Source organism: Notolepis coatsorum (assembly GCF_963971535.1).
Source record: "Notolepis coatsorum genome assembly, chromosome: 1".
NCBI classification, from domain to species: domain Eukaryota; kingdom Metazoa; phylum Chordata; class Actinopteri; order Aulopiformes; family Paralepididae; genus Notolepis; species Notolepis coatsorum.
The window spans coordinates 244,167,722-244,188,561 of record NC_140165.1 but is presented as its reverse complement, the minus strand read 5'-3'; the positions used below and the strand labels follow the sequence as shown (position 1 = coordinate 244,188,561).

Below are 20,840 nucleotides of genomic sequence, written 5' to 3'. Positions count from 1 at the left end.
TAGCGGAGATGGTGCCCTATTTGCCCTCCCCCTCCCCTCCCCCCCACCACCACCACCACCCTCTCAGTTATCTACATTCCTTTCCAGGGGGTGTCTGCTCTCGGCGGTGGGGCCAAGCTTGAAACCTTGTCGCGCTGGCATCTCGGGAGGCAGGCGCGTAAAAGGATAGCCTTGTGTCAGCTGTTTCCTGCTGCTGCCTCCGACAAGGGCTTCTATTCACCAGCGGGGCCCTTCACCCCCCTACCCCCCCCCCCCACCCCCGCCTCCCCCTCCCCTCCTTGCCCCCCCCCCCCACCCCCCCACCTGCCGATGAATAAGTAATTATTGGCCATCTCGGGGCAGGATATTTGGATGGCTCTATTTAATGTGGCAGCAGCAGGTAAGGTGATCGGGCCCAGGGCCCGGGCCGCGGAGCGTAACTGTTCCAGGAGAGAAGGGTAACCCGAGGCGGTGTTGGGGCCCCGTAGCACCTCTGTTTATTTTTCACATGGGCTCAGGCCTCCTTATCCCTCTTAGCTCGGCGGGACGGAGGGCACTCTCTCTCTCTCTCTCTCTCTCTCTCCCCCGGCCTCCGCTCCATCACACGTTGTAATATTTGATGGGCAAACATGCCGGGAGAAGGTGAGCCGGCGGGTAACCCGACTCCCTCCTCTCTCACTCTCGCTCTCTCGCTCTCTCTCTCTCTCTCTCGCTCTCTTGCTCTCTCTCGCGGGGCAAAGGAGCGCGCGGGCTCCCGGAACGAGGTGCGATCCCCGGATGAAAGCCGTAATGCGTGACATGACTCGGCGTTAGTTTTTATGGCCGATCTTACTGGTCGGGTTCTGGAGGACTTTGTATAAGTCGGTGGAATAAATGTTGCCTTCTAAGCCCCGGGGTTTATATTCTTTTTACAAAGAGGCAAACGGCGCTCAGCCGAATGCTTGGTGGTGAGGGGCAGGAGGAGGGTCCCTCTCAATGGAACAGATGCATATAAAGATGGCCGTCTCCTGGGTCAGTGCCAAATATCACTCTTTCCTGTTTTGGAAATGCTGGGCTTGTGATTAGGCTACACGTCTTACCGTGGCGTGGCTCTGGAGGACTGAAGGTTGAACGATACAAGAGATTACCACCTGCTTCTACTGCTGGGCCATTGAATAATGGTTATTTCTACGGTCCAGAGCCGTCCAATCGGTATCATTCAGGGCCGTCCAATCGGTATCATTCAGGGCTGTCCGATCAGTGTCATTCCGTATTTTCAGTATCATCAGTATTTTCTACTCAAATCTGACTCAAATCTGTGATGGCATCAAGATGTGTATATTATAATACCTCTCCATTTACAATTCACCATAGATTGAACTACACACACACACACAGAACTAGTATGTTGTCTCATTTCTCTTTCTCATTGTAGGAGATGGTGGCATATCTTCAGTAAAACTGCCCTGTCCTCCTTATCCATACGAGTAATGTGAAAAGCTCAAATTCACTAATATTTCCCTCTTTAAAACACACGTCTCTCAAACGCTGCTCCAGGGACCGTATGGAAGCACATTCCTGTTTCCGTCCCGGTGCCAACGTGAGTTCACCTCTCAGCCACTTAGTCTGGAATCAGCTCAAAAACACAAGAGACACGGCTTGTTCGGCGGAAATTAAAATCCTTTTTCGACCTGACGTCCCACCGAGACCACAGATCCATCAAACCTTTCACTGCCACGCTACCAAATGGTTAACCCTTTCACTGCGACATACAGAAGGTTAACCCTTTCACTACCACACTACCAAATGGTTAACCCTTTCACTGCGACAATACAGAAGGTTAACCCTTTCACTGTGACAATACAGAAGGTCATTTCACTGCCACATGACAAAGGGTTAACCCTTTCACAACCACACTACAGAAGGTTAACCTGGTAGTGAAAGGTTAACCTTCTGTAGTGTGGTAGTGAAAGGTTAACCTTCTGTAGTGTGGTAGTGAAAGGGTTAACCTTCTGTAGTGTGGTAGTGAAAGGTTAACCTTCTGTAGTGTGCTAGTGAAAGGTTAACCCTCTGTAGTGTGGTAGTGAAAGGGTTATGGCGGGGGACCGGCGTTGGGGGGGGGGGGGGGGGGGGGGCATTACTTTGGAGAAGCCGTCTATTGACTGGCCGCTGCCTGAGAACCGACTGAGTGGTCGGGAAGCAGGACACTTAAAAGGACTCATCACCCGACCGGCATCGGTTTCATAAGCGTTGCCGGCTACACTTCACCTGTGAGTGGGGGGGGGGGAAAGAATCCACCACATGACAGCCAAATATGAGACCTGCAGGATTTTCTCGACCGCGACAATAGCGGCCCGATCGGCTTTCAGGCCCAGAGAAGGTCATCCGACACAAGAGTGACAGGGCACCCTATGTATGGATACAAATTATGCCCCTCTCTGTACGTTCCTCAATGGAGTTATACAAGACAGGCTGTCAGAAGTTCTATTCTTGCCGTGGGTGACGGTGATAACTTGGGTGTTTTTGTACGGTACACTGAAAGGCAAATTGTAGACTAGGGATGGAAGGTATGCCGTCACGGATCCATGCGAAGGTATGGAATTGTACTGTTACCCTCTGGTCCTCGATGTAGACATATCGTGAATAACATGCCTGCAAACTAGTCACCTTTAGTTGATGGTCACCTTTATGATCCCAAGGTAGGGCACTCGAGTGGAGTTTGCGGCTATGAAATAATCTAAGTATCCCTTGCAGCAGTGTTAAAAAGCTAAATAAAATAGACCATTTTGAATGAAATGGGACCATGACGGTTGTGTTACTTACAATATAAAGATGTCTTATCACAACTATTACAGGCATATCGTCATGGCTTGGAAAAATATCATGATATGATATTATGGGCATATCGCCCAGCCCTCAGTTAGACTATTTGGAGAATGTCTGGAATAAAATACAACCTGTTCCTCTGTTACTGTGGTGCGTTCCGCCTGTGAGCTTAATTCAGGTGAAACCACATCTCCCTTTTACCTTATCTTTTCATAGGCGTCAAGAGACCGAAATACTACATTCTCCAGTAACTCCGCTTATGAACACAGATATGGGTAGATTTTTTAATATATATTTTTATGGCATCGCTGCTTTTAACAGACAGGATACTAAGTGACAGGAAGTCAGATGAGAGAGGGGGGGGGGGGGGGGGGGGTGATGATGTGCAACGAAGGTCTCAGTCCGAACTCGAACCTATAGGAACGTTGTGGTTGCACGGTACCACGCTCTTTATCGCGGTGCGCCACCAGGACACTCTTAACCCTTTCACTACCACACTACCAAAGGGTTAACCCTTTCACTGCGGTTAACCGTCTGTAGTGTGGTAGTGAAGGGGTTAACCTTAGCAAGTAGCTAATCGGACGTTATCGCTTTTTGGATTTGGTACATACCCATTTATTATCAACATATAAGGTTAGGCCTATTATTGATGACCATACGCTGCCTGGTCATACGGCTTTATATTAATTCAATGTACATTAGAATCAAATAATAGTTCCACAGACACAATGTGCGGTTTGCTGTTGGTGTGAACGCAATCGAACTTTATATAGTACCTAATCTAGGAAGCAAAGTAGCCTACAGTGCATCGCAGTGTGCGCTCCGTAATAGTCAGACTCGCGCCGCGCGCATAATGACAGTCTCTCTCGGAAAGCAGTGTGTGCTCCGTAATATGATCATTATGATCCACTGGAATAAAAAAAATTGGTTTACTACTTATACTGTAGTTGTCTCCTTTGTTCATTAATGTTACCTAAATGTCATATAAGTGAATTGTATAGAAACAACTCACCAAAATGTACTATTGCACAACTCCGTTGACAAAAACAAATCCACCAAAATTCACCTTTTACTGAAATTACGCCACTGTTCAGGCGGGATTTTCCCGAAAATGATCTGTCCAATAGAATGAATGACCTGGGCGACTGATCTGTCGAATAGATGCACGACTTGGCGACTGGATGTCCTTTGTTTACAAATTAGGTTCGCTCAAAAAAGGGCAGCGTGAACGCAAACCAAAATCAAACAATGTATCATTCTCACATTTGGTCCACCAGAAAGTCCGGACTATCCATGGACTTTCAGATGTGCACACGGCCTTAGTGACCAAACATGGCACTGCAACTAAATAACACTAAAATATAATGGGCACATTTGTGACCGTCACAACGGCCAACTTTAAAAATATTTAAAGCTGTATGATGTAAATATAGCCAGCGCTCAATGTCATTCTCTTGACTATTTTATTTTACCTAATTTTATATTTTATTTAATTGTATCTTACTACTACTACTTATTGTTATTGAACACACAAACACACACGCACTCTGCACCTTAACATGCACCTCCGCTACACACAAGACACTGTATTCATTGTTGTTTCCTAATTGTGCACTGTTGAGTGAGCTCGAAACACAAACATGTCATTACCTGCAATGCCCCTGTATTGTTGTGTATTTGACAAATAAAGAACTTGAACTTGAACCCGTCTCCTTCTGTCCCCCGGGGCGACAGTGGCTCAGGAGGTAGAGCAGTTGTCTGGTAATCCGGAGGTTCCCGGTTCGATTCCCGGGCAGCGCGTCCTTGAGCAAGACACATAACCACTAATTGCCCCCAGTGTGCAGGTTGGCACCTTGCATGGTCGCCTCCGCCGTCTGTGTGTGAGTGAATGGGTAAAATGTGAGGAACAAATTCAAGTTTCAAGTTTCTTTAATAGTTGTCATACAGAAGTACAGAATACTTTCATACAAAATGCTTCTTACTGTTACGCTCCAGAGACTGTGCTAGACAAGATAGTATCAAATAACATAGTATAGCATGTAATTTAGAAGAAGAAAATGAGGTCACAGTGTTCGGTATAGACATATGTACAATGTTCTGAGTTACCATATAATATACAATACTATGCAGTGTACTAATGTACAGTACTATCTAGTGCAAAGCAGAAATGGGATGAGGTACAATTTAGGTACAATTTACAGTAAGGTGTACGAGTTTTGTAAAGCCCTACAATGAAATTGTAAAGCCCTTTGGATAAAAGAGATATAATGTAAATGCAGCCACTTACCATTAAATAAAGAAGTTGAACTGGTCTCCGTCTGTCCCCACCCAGTCCTCTGCGCCGTCCTCCGCGCCCTGCTCCGTGTGTCCCTGTGCCGCGGCCAGAGGCGGTGCCAAGGGCTCCGACGGGAAACCCGCCAAGGACAAGAAGAAGGTTCCCAAGATCTTCTTCGGCACGCGGACGCACAAGCAGATCACGCAGATCACCCACGAGCTGCGGCGCACGCTGTACTCCAGCGTCCCCATGACCATCCTGTCCAGCAGGGACCACACCTGCGTCCACCCGGAGGTGGTGCGGAGCTCCAACCGCAACGAGCGCTGCAAGGAGCTGCTGGAGGCCAAGAACGTGAGTATGGAGATGAGCACACGCGTGTGCTAGGGCTGGGTGGATGTTCTAGGGCTGGGTGGATGTTCTAGGGCTGGGTGGATGTTCTAGGGCTGGGTGGATGTTCTAGGGCTGGGTGGGTGTGCAGGGCTGGGTGGGTGTGCAGGGCTGGGTGGATGTTCTAGGGCTGGGTGGATGTTCTAGGGCTGGGTGGGTGTTCTAGGGCTGGGTGGATGTTCTAGGGCTGGGTGGATGTTCTAGGGCTGGGTGGGTGTTCTAGGGCTGGGTGGGTGTGCAGGGCTGGGTGGATGTTCTAGGGCTGGGTGGATGTTCTAGGGCTGGGTGTGTGTTCTAGGGCTGGGTGGATGTTCTAGGGCTGGGTGGATGTTCTAGGGCTGGGTGGATGTTCTAGGGCTGGGTGGATGTTCTAGGGCTGGGTGGATGTGCAGGGCTGGGTGTGTGTTCTAGGGCTGGGTGTGTGTTCCAGGGCTGGGTGGGTATGCAGGGCTGGGTGTGTGTTCTAGGGCTGGGTGGGTGTGCTAGGGCTGGGTGTGTGTTCTAGGGCTGGGTGGGTGTGCTAGGGCTGGGTGTGTGTTCTAGGGCTGGGTGGGTATGCAGGGCTGGGTGTGTGTTCTAGGGCTGGGTGTGTGTGCTAGGGCTGGGTGGGTGTGCTAGGGCTGGGTGTGTGTTCTAGGGCTGGGTGGGTATGCAGGGCTGGGTGGGTGTGCTAGGGCTGGGTGTGTGTTCTAGGGCTGGGTGGGTATGCAGGGCTGGGTGGGTGCCATTAGCAGCTAGTATCTATCTTTTCTAGTATCAGTGTATCGTGCAACACTACTAGCCACAACTTAAGCGTGTCAGTCTGTATCAATAGAACGTCTCCACTAGTCCTCATTTGTTTTGCTGGTTCACTCACTCACTCACTCACTCACTCACTCACTCACTCACTCACTCACTCACTCACTCACTCACTCACTCACTCACTCACTCACTCACTCACTCACTCACTCACTCACTCACTGATCCAGCTGCATCGCAAGGTAAACACACACATGCGCCTCAAGGGACTTTTAGAACAAGACTTCAGTTTTGAGCTAGATTTCTGTTTCAGTGGCAAAAACAACCACCTTTAGTGGACGTATGTTGTAACCAAAAGAAAATAAGATGGGAATCATTTTCACAGGACATGGCCGCAGAATATTTAAATATGTCTGATTTCAACAGATTTTGCCGGTAAAAAAAAGGAAAAGAACGGTAATTACCGGCTAACGGAAACCCTGACACACACGCTCATCAAAATCCCATCGTCACAAAAAACCGGAAACACTTTAAGTACAGACACCTGTACCGCAGATTTGTCCTCCTGGTGCATATTGTACCTGCGTGATCCTGTACAGATACATGACAGGGGAGATGGCTTTCTTTCTCACGATGACACGAATTATCACACGTAACAATCCTCTTTATCTCGCCAGACGCCCGGTAGCTTTGTGCTCTAAAGGTCAGGGCCGACCTCTCCGCTCGTCTCGCTCTCTTTTCTTCGCTCCACAATGGACTTTTCTGGGGCCTGAATCGGACTCTTTTGAACTGGGATTGACCTCCAGTCCAGCTGTGAAAACAAACACCTCTCACGAGTCACGACGCTGAGCGCTCTCTCTCTCTCTCGCCCGTGGAAGGAAACTCACTTTTCCATCACAGCAGGCGTCGCTGACCGCTGGATTCCAGCCGTCACCACCCCCAGCGACATGCTGTTTCATCAGCCCAATTGATTTGAATGGAACATAAAATAACCTACAGTCTTGTTATTTCATGTCGGGGTGGGTTGTGAGGTCTCCAGTGAGGTGGGGTTAGGGATAGGGGGTTGATGATGGGGTTAAGGATAGGGTTCATGGTGGGGTTAAGGTAAGGGTTTAGGTTCATACACAACTTTTTAGGTTAAAATTATGTTGCCCGGTAGACACACAGACTAACTAGTATGTGGTTTGGCGGTTATTTCTAAACCTTAGTGTCTGTGTCACACACACGTGCGCGCAAACACATACGTACACACACACACATACGTACACACACACTGTATTGTATATATGTTTATTGACTTTACCTGCTTTTTACTTCTTATTATTATAATCTTTTTTTACTTACTTACTTTCTCGGTACTGTATGTAGCGCACACTCGGGGGCTCATAAGCAACAAGCATTTCATTATAAAGTATCCTGTATTGTGTTCTGACAAATAAAAACTAACTTGAACTTGAACACACACACATACGTACACACGCACACACACGCAAACACATACGTACACACACACGGACAGACATACACGGACACACACACACGGACACACACGGACACACACGCACACAGATACACACACACGGACACACACGGACACACACACACACGGACAGACACACGGATAGACACACAAGGACACACACACACACACGCACACACACACACACACACGCACACGCACACACAGACAGACAGAGGACCCCGGGGCATGTGCTAATCCTATGAGCCTCACCCTTTACTGTGACAGACACTGTAAAGAGACTAGAAGTCCCTTGATTCATAGTTGTGGAAAGAGGCAGTAACACAAACCCACAGTTGGAGACCAAAGGCCAGACAGGGAGCCCTGCGCCACCTTCACCCCAGAGCAGCGATCACAGCCACAACGTCCCCACAACGTGCCCACAACGTGCCCACAACGTGCCCACAACGTCCCCACAACGTGCCCACACCGTCCCCACAACGTGCCCACAACGTCCCCACAACGTGCCCACAACGTGCCCACAACGTGCCCACAACGTCCCCACAACGTGCCCACAACGTGCCCGCCTGACGGGCGCTCTCCGCCACGCCAAGAGCCATCCAGCGTAAAGACACTTGACTTACACCTGAGTGTGGAGCCACCCTGTTCTCCCAACACGCAGAGACGCCTGGTGTAATGAGGACCTCAATCACGCTGTCGGGGGAGGTGTCCCTGGCCTCCAGAGACCGCGTGTCACCTTCACGTCGCTGCGTATGAAAGCAGCGCTGGCCCAGTCATAACCCCCTGAGAGTGGGCGTCGCCCGTGTTTAACCATCTTCGTCACTTCAAGCTCCCGCCCACAGCCGGCGTCGGGTTACCGCGCCGACACACACACGAGACGCACACATATACACACCGAGATGCACACATACACACCAAAACACACACAGGCTTTGACTAATGGGTGTTTTTCACCCGTTCTTGAAGTCAAAGCGGCGGCCTTCCGTTTGACCGCAGGGGGCCTAAGCCGTCTTTCTACCCCCGCCACCCCCCACCCCCCCTCGTCAAAGTGGCCGGGTGGCGCTTAATCCTCCCAAACACCCTTTCACGGAACAGAGCGGGTTCAGTGTCTGTAAAGTGTCGGGGCTTAGCCGCCTTAACGCATCACAGTGAGGAGGAGACACGCCCTGCGATGGTGCTGTCGCCGCAGAGAGGGCCTCCCTCTGGGGCTGTGTGTGGGATGCACTGATACCAACATGGCAGGCCGATACCAGGCCCGGATAGGGGATATCAGGCCGATACCAGGCCCAGATAGGGGATATTAAACTGATACCAGGCTCAGATAAGGTATATCAGACTGATACCAGGCTCAGATAGGGTATATCAGACTGATACCAGGCTCAGATAGGGTATTGGAGAATACCAACAGCCACATGCAACTAGTAGAAATCAAAGCAGAGCAATGACCTGAAGTATTTTTATCCTTGCATACAGTAGAAGGACTGGCCAGTCTCTGCCCTCATTACCAAGAACCAGCCTGGCCATTCTCTGCCCTCATTACCAAGAACCAGCCTGGCCAGTCTCTGCCCTCATTACCAAGAACCAGCCTGGCCATTCTCTGCCCTCATTACCAAGAACCAGCCTGGCCATTCTCTGCCCTCATTACCAAGAACCAGCCTGGCCAGTCTCTGCCCTCATTACCAAGAACCAGCCTGGCCATTCTCTGCCCTCATTACCAAGAACCAGCCTGGCCATTCTCTGCCCTCATTACCAAGAACCAGCCTGGCCAGTCTCTGCCCTCATTACCAAGAACCAGCCTGGCCATTCTCTGCCCTCATTACCAAGAACCAGCCTGGCCATTCTCTGCCCTCATTACCAAGAACCAGCCTGGCCAGTCTCTGCCCTCATTACCAAGAACCAGCCTGGCCAGTCTCTGCCCTCATTACCAAGAACCAGCCTGGCCATTCTCTGCCCTCATTACCAAGAACCAGCCTGGCCATTCTCTGCCCTCATTACCAAGAACCAGCCTGGCCATTCTCTGCCCTCATTACCAAGAACCAGCCTGGCCAGTCTCTGCCCTCATTACCAAGAACCAGCCTGGCCATTCTCTGCCCTCATTACCAAGAACCAGCCTGGCCATTCTCTGACCTCATTACCAAGAACCAGTCTGGCCACTCTCTGACCTCATTACCAAGAACCAGCCTGGCCAGTCTCTGACCTCATTAACAAGAACCAGCCTGGCCATTCTCTGACCTCATTACCAAGAACCAGCCTGGCCATTCTCTGACCTCATTACCAAGAACCAGCCTGGCCAGTCTCTGCCCTCATTACCAAGAACCAGCCTGGCCATTCTCTGACCTCATTAACAAGAACCAGCCTGGCCACTCTCTGCCCTCATTACCAAGAACCAGTCTGGCCACTCTCTGACCTCATTACCAAGAACCAGCCTGGCCAGTCTCTGACCTCATTAACAAGAACCAGCCTGGCCATTCTCTGACCTCATTACCAAGAACCAGCCTGGCCATTCTCTGACCTCATTACCAAGAACCAGCCTGGCCAGTCTCTGCCCTCATTACCAAGAACCAGCCTGGCCACTCTCTGACCTCATTACCAAGAACCAGCCTGGCCATTCTCTGACCCGTCTCTACCAAGAACCAGCCTGGCCATTCTCTGACCTCATTAACAAGAACCAGCCTGGCCATTCTCTGACCTCATTACCAAGAACCAGCCTGGCCATTCTCTGACCTCATTAACAAGAACCAGCCTGGCCATTCTCTGACCTCATTAACAAGAACCAGTCTGGCCATTCTCTGACCTCATTAACAAGAACCAGCCTGGCCATTCTCTGACCTCATTAACAAGAACCAGCCTGGCCATTCTCTGACCTCTCATTAACAAGGCGCCTTCGCTCACAGAACTGTTAAACTATTGCGCAACCTTATACACTGTACTTAAACAAATAACTTATTTGGAATTTCCCCTTATGTTTGCTATTTTATTAAAATTCAAGTTTTTAAGTTGCAGTAAATTTCAGCCAATGGCTTTCTTTATAGCGAACGCTTGTTGCCTCCTTGGACGGGGGGGGGGCACAGGACCACCCCGTAGTTGCGGCTCAGCACCGTCTAGTAGGAAAGCCCTGGACCATAACTTTGGCACGGGCTGAGCGTTTAAGTTAAGTGGTTAAGTATCGGCAGTGGAAAGCGTGGTATTGGTGCCTCGCCACGCGGGCGTGCTGGACGGGACAGAGTGGCGTCTAGAAGCAGGCACCTCTGCTGACAGCGTAATTGAGGCTTAGCACATGAGAAGGTTCTCCTCAACACATATCCACCGGGAGACTTTCACTGCTTGGGTGTCGTGACACCGACACCGTCACAATAGCATGAACACCTGATCTAATCCACCAACTGAAATATAATGTCACCCGAGAGACCCAAGCGGGGGAAACCCGAACCGGAGAATAGAAATGACACAATATGACTTATATTTGGGAATAAATGCATTGCGGTAAGATTTACCCAGATACAGTTAAAAAATACTATTTTGGAATTTGTGGATTTGTGGACTTAGGTACGTCTGTGTGCAATTCATCAGACTGGGGAAGTGGTTTGTTTGGCATCTGGACTTTACTCATTGATGACTGTATATAGTGTTTATTTCCACCGGGCTTGATTAACTGAGCTCTATATTGTCTCTTCCCGTCACGACGGGGAACCAGGGCCAGTCGTGCCGCTTCTACCACGGCGTCCACAAGATGCGGGACCAGAACACGCTGCAGTGGGTCCACGGGCTGAACCAGGCCTGGGACATCGAGGAGCTGGTGAGCGTGGGCGGGCGCCTGCGGGCCTGTGCCTACTACGCCGCCCGCGAGCTCATGCAGGACGCCCACATCGTCTTCTGTCCCTACAACTACCTGCTGGACCCGCTCATCAGGCAGAGCGTGAGTACCGGGGCCGGGAGGGAACGGAGGGAGTGTGACGAGTAGCGATATTGGCTTTTTTACCTATACCGATATTGTCCAACTCTTAATTTCCGATACCGATATCAACCGATACAGATATATGCAGGGTTTCCCCCCCCCAAAAAATTTAATAATTTCAGGTAATTAACATTACATGTCTCTTGTTGTGGAATTAACACAACATTATGCATACTTTTGACAATAAATAAAATCAGAATTTGTTCTTACTTGCTTGCCTGGGTAAATAAAGGTTATAGAAATGTAAAAAAAATTACTTTTTTAATTTTTTTGAAAACCGATACAGATATTTTCCGATATCACATTTTAATGCCGATATCGGCCGATAATATCGGTAGGCCGATAATATCGGACATCCCTAGTGACGAGAGCATCGACAAACAAGAGACAAACAACAAACTAGAGACAAACAACAAACACGAGACGAATAACAAACTAGAGACGCATAACAAACAAAAGAAAAATCAAACTACTACTTTTACTTTTACTAGTATGCACTCTGCTACTAAGTGAAAGCAGACCAATCTTTCGCCGTCGACTGAAAACACTTCTTCAATCAATATCTGAAATGAAGAAAAAAACACACTAACCTTCTTACTGTCTTCTACTATCATGCACTCTTCCTAATATACTAATATGTCTCACTCTCTACTACTATGCACGCAACACTGCAGCACTCAAGTTTCAACACTTTGATGAACATAGTTACCGTAATTCCTCTAATAGTAACCCTGGCTTGTATTTGTTTCAACTGTAGCGGGTACCAGGCTTGTATTAGGAGGAGGCCTGTATAAGAGGGAGGCCTATATTTCAAATTTTCAAACGGATCATAATGAATAAATCAACATTTTGTGTCAGTTTGAACCCAGTAAAATGTACTGGGTTCATTTATTGAAACCAAGTACTGTATGAAATAGTAAACAGTGCAATTACAGGTGGTCACTGGTCATTTCAACGTTTTCAAAGTGAAATCAAGTAACTAGCTCAGTATGCAGCTCAGTATATTAGTAACCCGGCTTGTATTAGGAGGCCGGCTTATAATTGCTTAGCTCAAGAGCGCACCCGGCCATTAATAGAGACCCGGCTTGTATTTGAGACCCGGTTACTATTAGAGGAATTACGGTACTCAGCTGAAAGAGTTGTTCCCTTCCTGCTGATGTTAATCTGTCTATAATTCTATAATTCAAGACTGTAGCACTCAGGGCGGCTAGGTGGTGCAGTGGGCAAGGCACTCAACACCAATGCTGGAGACGCTGGGTTCGAGGCCAGCTCTCCACATTGTTTTCAGTTTGGCTGGTCGTCCGTACTAATACAATTGGCAGTATTAGGGGGAGGGAAAACTGATGGGTGGGGATCGGACGCTGTGGACAGCGACTCCTACAGGTCGGTTGGTGCGCCTGCGCAGTAGAATCAGGAAGCGATGGGGGCGGCGCCCCTCCAAAGCGCAGACCCCTGACGCTGAAAGATCGCGCCGCGCAGGTGGAAAGATGCGACTGCTGCTACCTCGAGTATCGGAGGGGACTCGTGCTATGTATGACTTAGTCCACATTGCAGCCGGCTTGTGGGAGGCAAGAAACAGCGTTCGAGACAGGGGAGGGTAGAATTAGACGATACGAAATTGGGATGGGAGAAAAATTGAAAATGGGAGAAAAAGTGGATAAAAAAAAAAGACTGTAGCACTCAAGTTCGACACCGTTTGACGAGCAATCTTAGTGCCAGAGTTTTTTTTTATAAAAGCGTCAGCGAAATGACTAAATCTAAGAACGGAACGGGTAGAATGGTTATTCTAGTTCAAACATTTCGGGAGGAATTCCTGTTCAGTGAGTTGAGAATAGAGTTGGGTGATGTGAGTAATGAGAGTTGGAGAGAAGAGAGCAAGAGAAGGGGAGTAGAGCCACTGATGAAGATAAAAGGGATCATTAATTTGACTCGTGGGGACGCCAGCGGTTGGACGAGTGCATGCGAGTCTGAGGTTAGGATTTTTCGAGTCATGCATAACCAAACTTCTCTCCACACTGTGTTAGCGCTGTGCCAACGCTGGAGAGAGGTCTGGCTGAACCTATTATCATTCCGGTATAGGGGGGGAAAAAACACTCTGCCTTGTTTGTAAATCTGTAAACTTAAAGGAACGCGCCAACTTTTTGGGAAATTAGCTTATTTGCCATCTACCCTGGAGTTAGACAAGCAGATACATACCCTTTTCTTCTCTGTGCATGCATTAGGCTTAGGGAACACCCACACCGTTAGCCTAGCTTAGTGTCCTTCACTGGAAGTTCCCAACAGTCATGAAATACACTCCAAAATGTTCCTGTAAACATGTTGTGACCTGTGTATTTACCACATGGAGACAAAAATAATTGATTACACATTTGCCGAACCGCTGCTGCCTGGGCGCAGTGATTTCATCACCTCAAAAGCCCAGTTTTTCCAAAAAGCAACAGCCTAATGCATGCACAGAGAAGAAAAGGGTATGTATCTGCTTGTCAATAAGCGAATTTCTCAAAAAGTTGCCGTGTTCCTTTAAGCCCAGGATGCAGCGATGGTGCCTTTGCAAAATAGTGTCTCAGATAGTGGAAGGGGAGGAGAATTATGGCTGAAATACTCGGCCAATGGCAGCTTATACACAGTCTCATGACACTGATATTTCTAGGTCAGGTGTGTTCAAATCAAATCAAATGTATTTGTATAGCCCACATGGAATAGCCCCTATGAGCTGTAAAAGTCTTCTTCTGTACAAGTCAAGAAGAAACATCACAAAAGATCAAAAACAAAAACCACCATAAAATCCAAATATGCAACACTCCCAGACTTTCCCCAATGAAGATGAGAAACGTATCACTAAAAACCTAGCAATAGGGGAAAAAGCACCACAGGTGGCGTGGAGTAGAGAAACCTCAGATGGACGGTGTCAAAGGGGATCCCCCAACTGGATGTCGGTGATAATTAGGGTTGGGCACCGAGAACCGGTTCTAATAGGAACCGGTTCCTAACTTCCGGTTCTGAAACCGGAAGTAACATATTTGCATTTTGATTCTTAATTTCAATTCTTAAAAAAAAAAAAAAAAAAAATCTTTTTTTACTTTGTTAATTAATAGCCTAGTTACAGTACAGCAACCAAATTAAACTGTATCAAGTCAACTGACAATGTGAATAGTATGAAAAAAAAATTAAGATTTTTCAAAAAAAGAAAAAAATCTCCTGCGAAATAAGCTGTGACCTGTTTTGACCTGCACATCAAATAATCGGAACCGAGAATCGTTTAGAACAGGAATCGAAATGGAGAATCGGAATCGGAACCGGAACCGTTCAAATCCAAACGATGCCCAACCCTAGTGATAATATAGTGTTGCTATGGATTATAGATGGATGGAGAATAGAACAGGTGAATAATGGGTATGAATGTATGAACATGTAATGAAACACTATATATATATACAAGGTAACAATAGTATATAAGGACAACAACAAAAAATAACAAGAAAGCATAGGAAAACCGAGGGCGTCCTCCGTTTCCTCCCTCAGATGGAGATCAACCTGGCGGGTCAGATCCTGGTGCTGGACGAGGCCCACAACATCGAGGACTGTGCCCGGGAGAGCGCCAGCTACACCCTGGACCAGAACAACCTGCTGAACGCCCGGGAGGAGCTGGACGGGATGGTGACCCACAACATCCGGCCCGCCAGCCACGGCCCCCTGCGGGCCTTTTGCTGCAGCCTGCTCAAGTGAGGAGGAGGAGGAGGAGGAGGCCATTACACCTACACTCACCACACACTTAGCCACGCATGTCTCTCTAGTGTCGAGTTGCCAATTAGTTGTTGATGTCCCTTGGCTTGAATTACATACAGAAGTGTGTTTCCTGGACACATTGATTAAACCTAGTTTCCTTTTTTATTTATTTATGTATTTGTTGATTTGTCGGGGACGGTGCAGAAGAACACATTGTAGCAGGTTACAATAACAAGATACAGATGCATTGCATGCAGGATTTCTAGCCAAGGCTTATTTGCAACCCCTGTCCCTGGTTAGGCTTTTCTACTTAAAAGTGGTCATTACATATCATCATTGCCACAAGTACATTAGTTAAAAGGAGCATCTAATTAGGGAGGCTGGGTGGCGCAGCGGACATTGCGCTCGTCACCAACGCAAGACACACCGGGCTCGACTCCGGCTGTTGGCGTTGCCTCCGGCTTGGGCAAGCCGTCATACTAACTCAATTGGCAGAGTTAGCGGGTGTAAGTCGATGGGTGGTAATCTGGACGTTGTGGACAGCGACTCCTACAGGTCGGTTGGGGACGCCTGCACAGCAGAGACAGGAAATGGCGGGGGTAGTGTGAGCCTCCCACACGTTACACCTCGCCAATGAGAGTCCGCGCTGGCAGGTGAAAAGATGCGACAGGCTGCCTCCTCGTGTACCGGAGGGGACATGTGATGCAAGGCTTCTATCCTCCCTACAACCGGCCAGTGGGGGGCATATGCGAGTAACGTTCAAGACAGGGGAGGGGAGAATTGGCACAGTGGAATTGGGATGGGAGAAAGATTGAAAAAGAGGAGAAAAAGTGGATTAAAAAAAAGGAGCATGTAATTAACACATTGGTCGCCAAGAACGACTTATGCCGTTTTTGCCCGCCATGTGTTGAACGCCAACAACGGCGTAAGTCGTTTTTGGGATCAATATTTAATTTTTTCGCCATGGCACTCATAATTCATCCAGTCTCTCTCCGGACTGCAGCGGCACCCTGTATGAGATTGCAACGCCTCAATACCGCCGCCTGGTGGATGGTCGGGCGAGTTACACTCTCGCCAAAACCGGAAGTGGCGCTGGTGCATCGATGAAATCCCTCCGGCAGTAATATCTTGTTACGTGGATCCAGATAAACACTATAGTGCATTTGGATCGCTTTCTAAACTCAATAATCGATATGATTTCGGCGTTTATTGCGCCATACAAACCGGAAATGGATCTAGGAGATCGGCGTCAAATAATTGGGATCTTTTTCCTCCAGTCTCATCGGCGAACGGTAAGAGGACAGTAACGTTATTTTCAGCCCGATTGTTTATTCATTTCACTGCAAACCATCTGATCAATATATCAACCCATACTAAATAAAGCCGTTACTGACAATCAAGGAATTATAAACTACCCCCCCTCCTTTCCTTCACGCATGATGAAGCATAATGTATACCGATCATATACATTTGAATTTTTTAATAAAGTGTGTATAGGAAAGAAACGCCAATCGATAATCTATCATATGCGTCAGGGCCTATAACTCTCGTTTTTGGAATTACAGCAGAAAACCTTAAAAACATACTTATATTCTACAATTCTAGACGTATTAACACAACAATGTATGAATGAAAAAATATAACGTTCCCACATCCTGAACGATAGATAATCGATGTTAAATGGCCATAGTAATGTCAATATAGCAATACAATTAAAAAAGTTATAGCCCTGCAAAGAAGGTAAACATCTCCATAGGCTTTCAACGGTGGCAGACTGGGTACAATGATGGGCACAACCCCCGGCGCCCAATGTGTTAATAGTGACGTACATTCTTTACATTCCTTACTATCATTTACTTTGGTACAATTTCATTTTATTTGTTTTCCGTGTTCTTAATGTTGAGCAACATGAGTGCAGGACTGAACGTATTTAACATGGATGACTTTGTCCCATGGTGCAGCTGGATCCAGGAGAGCCAGAGCCTGCTGCACGACCGTGGGTTTGAGACCTCCTGCAAGGTGTGGTCCGGCAAGGACGTCCTGGGCATCTTCCACGGCCTGGGGATCACCGTAGATAGCTTCCGCGTGCTGCAGGTAGAGCGGCCAGCCTGGCTCCACCCCTCTAGACTGTCCTCCACTCCTCTAGACTGTTCTCCACTCCTCACCCTCCTCTCACTCTTCTCCCTCCTCTCTCTCCTCTCACCCTCCTCTCACTCTCCTCTCTCCTCTCACCCTCCTCTCTCCTCTCTCTCTCCTCTCTCTCACCCTCCGCTCTCCTCTCTCTCACCCTCCGCTCTCCTCTCTCCCTCCTCTCTCCTCTCTCCTCTCTCCTCTCACCCTCCTCTCTCCTCTCTCACCCTCCTCTCCCCTCTCCCTCTCACCCTCCTCTCTCCTGTCACCCTCCTCTCTCCCTCCTCTCTCCTCTCTCTCTCTCCTGTCACCCTCCTCTCTCCTCTCTCCCTCCTCTCACCCTCCTCTCACCCTCCTCTCCATCCTCTCTCCCTCCTCTCACCCTCCTCTCTCCTCTCCCTCTCTCTCCTCTCACCCTCCCCTCTCTCCTCTCCCTCCTCTCACCCTCCTCTCACCCTGGCAGAAGCACCTGACGGCCGTGCTGGAGAAGGAGGAGCGCGTGGCCCTGGTGAACGGTAAGGAGGACATGGTGCAGATCCCCACCATCAGCGCCCCCACCTCCTCTGTGCTCATGAGCCTCTTCATGGTGCTGGACTTCCTGTTCAGGGACGACTGCAGGTCAGAGACCAGGCGCTCCGTCCTCAAACTACACTACAATGTAGACCGTTATTGGGAGAAAAGTGTTCAAATTAGTGCTGTCAGGCGATTAAAAAAAATTAATCTAATTAATTACAGGATTTGTAATTAATTAATCGCATTTTAATCGCATAACCATTTTATGCCTGATATTCTATATTCTATAATCATATTTCAAATTGCATGTGTCCGGATGGCAGAATTCAGTACTGTATCTACAAAACCTTCCGTTTAATCATCTTCCATCTATTAATTTGCTTAGATTTTTCAGGTCTGGTCAATTTGAGCATGGTGTTATTCACAGTCAAAGATAAAAAAAATAATGTATTGATATTCTCATTTGGTTCATTACAATTTACTCAAGCCTAGTAACACACAGTATTTCTGACACTGGGAATACATTCCCTGAGATCCATAGATGTCCCTAGAATCAGATACCAAGAACATGCAAATGGACCATATTAAAAGTCTGTATTCTACGTTATTTTTTTTTTATTTTTTTTTGTAATTAATTTTGAGTTAATTTTCATAATGCGATAATTTGCTGTGTAATAAATTAATCTAATTAATGCGATAAACTGACAGCCCTAATTGTATAATTTTTTTTTTTAGATTAGATTAAAATGTATTGTCATCATACAGCACAAGTACAGTACAACAAAAAGAAGTTTGGCGTCCAACCAGAGTGCACATGTAACAGTAAAGTGCAATAGTAATATACAATGTGCAGGTGATTAAACTGGGTATAAAATATACAAATGAGTACTACTGAGTTTAGTGCTAATCAGATGTATGTACAGAGTTGTAGTATTAATATGTACAGTGATACAGGTATAAAGTCACTATGGTAGTAAGTAGGGATGTCCCGATCCGATCACGATTCAGTTTTTTCTCTTTTTTTTTCTTTTCTTTTGTATATATTATTATATATATATATAATAAATATATATATATTTTTTACAATGATACATAATAATACAAGTAACATTTAATAAATCTTTTATAAATAAAATATATTTTTGGGTCCTAAGATATAAGTTTTCAAGTTGTTTTATTTGTCACATATAAAGGACATGTACAGTAACTTACATTACCAAGCATTTCACCGTAATGTACATGTACTTTATATGTGACAAATAAAACGGAACTTGAACTTGAAAACTTAATAAAATTAAATATCTATGGTCACATTACATCAAGGCACAACACACAGAGTTTGGTGGACAGTCGGAGGTCCATGAAGGGTTCCCAAGTTCTAAGAAAGACATCCTCCTTGTTCTTTAAAGCATATGTACGCTGTTCCAGTTGCGAAGTGTCCTGGAGAATCTTTTTAAAGATGAGTGTTGGAGGTCTTTGGTCCAGTCGAGCAGGATACATTTCTTTTAGCTATATATGATATTATCCCAATTCTCTTCACAGCTACGGGATCTAATGTCTAATTCTGTACCAAAGAGATACCGTACAGGTGTAATGTCCAACGCAATTTCCAAGACTTTAGTAGTCAACTCATGAACCTCTTTCCAAAAACGTTTTAGTTTTCTGCATTCCCCAAAAACATGGGTAATTGACCCTATACCTATACAAGTCTTACAACGAACAATATGCTTTTTATGACTTAAGAATTAAAACTTTGTACTCTATCTTTAATAAAATACAAAAATAAAATGTACCGGTATACCGGTATGTCTACTGTACATTTACTGTATATTTTAGAATGTATATACATATTTTACAATGTATATCCTTGATTGTATTTTTATTCGTACTCATATTTAAAAATGTTGACTACCAAAATGTTTATTGTGAGCAATCTGTAGTGCTGAATTTAGCTCGGGATCAATAAAGTACTTCTCTTCTCTTCTCTTCTCTTCTCTTCTCTTCTCTTCTCTTCTCTTCTCTTCTCTTCTCTTCTCTTCTCGTCTCGTCTCGTCTCGTCTCGTCTCGTCTCGTCTCGTCTCGTCTCGTCTCGTCTCTTCTCTTCTCTTCTCCTCCCCTCTCCTCTCCTCTCCTCTCCTCCCCTCTTCTCTTCTCTCCTGCAGGTTTGCGGAGGACTACCGCGTGGCCCTGCAGCAGAGCTACCAGTGGACCAACCAGCTGCAGCCGGACGTCCCCGACGCCCAGGGCTTCTTCGCCCGCCCGCGCCACAGGCGCCGCCAGAGCGCCCGCGTCAAGACTCTGGTCTACACCCTCAGCTTCTGGTGCCTCAACCCTGCCGTGGTGAGAGCTGCTTTTGGGATTCGAACTTCGTCAGGGTTTTTCGAACGGACGTTCGAACCTTTCGTTTTTAATTACAGAAAATGTCTAAATAAAGTCTTTAAAATAAAATAATAATAATGCTCCCAATGTACAAATGGAGACGAAGGAACATTTATGCACATGTATTGGGACTGCCCACCAGTTAAGGCATTCTGGAAAGATGTGTCCCAACAATTATCAAAACTCGTATCTTGGAATATACCTGTACACCCCTCGGTATTACTATTGAATGATGTTTTTGAGTTTGCAGTGAATCCACAGCTAAAGAGATTGGTTTTATCGGGTATCACAGTAGCTAAAAAGCTGATCGCATCACGCTGGTTTCAACCGGAAAAAATGTGCCGGAAAGTTTGGTTTCTTACATATCTCGATGTGATATATCAAGAAATATCTACAGCAAGAATTCTGGGTCTCAATGAATCCAAAATGTCAATGTGGGTAGAAGTGGTGGAGAGAATAAAAGCTAGCTTATA

The 20,840-nt window shown here is 46.9% G+C and overlaps 1 protein-coding gene across 1 annotated transcript in view; it reads left to right on the top strand.

The window, feature by feature from the left end:
* brip1 (BRCA1 interacting helicase 1) overlaps positions 1–20,840 on the top strand; it is a 97,492-nt gene that overhangs the window by 22,365 nt on the left and 54,287 nt on the right. The window contains exons 7-12 of the mRNA XM_084312514.1: positions 5,117–5,410; positions 11,359–11,580; positions 15,142–15,341; positions 17,307–17,439; positions 17,939–18,093; positions 20,151–20,328. Coding sequence (XP_084168640.1) covers positions 5,117–5,410; positions 11,359–11,580; positions 15,142–15,341; positions 17,307–17,439; positions 17,939–18,093; positions 20,151–20,328 — 1,182 coding nt within the window. The remainder of the gene's footprint in view (positions 1–5,116; positions 5,411–11,358; positions 11,581–15,141; positions 15,342–17,306; positions 17,440–17,938; positions 18,094–20,150; positions 20,329–20,840) is intronic.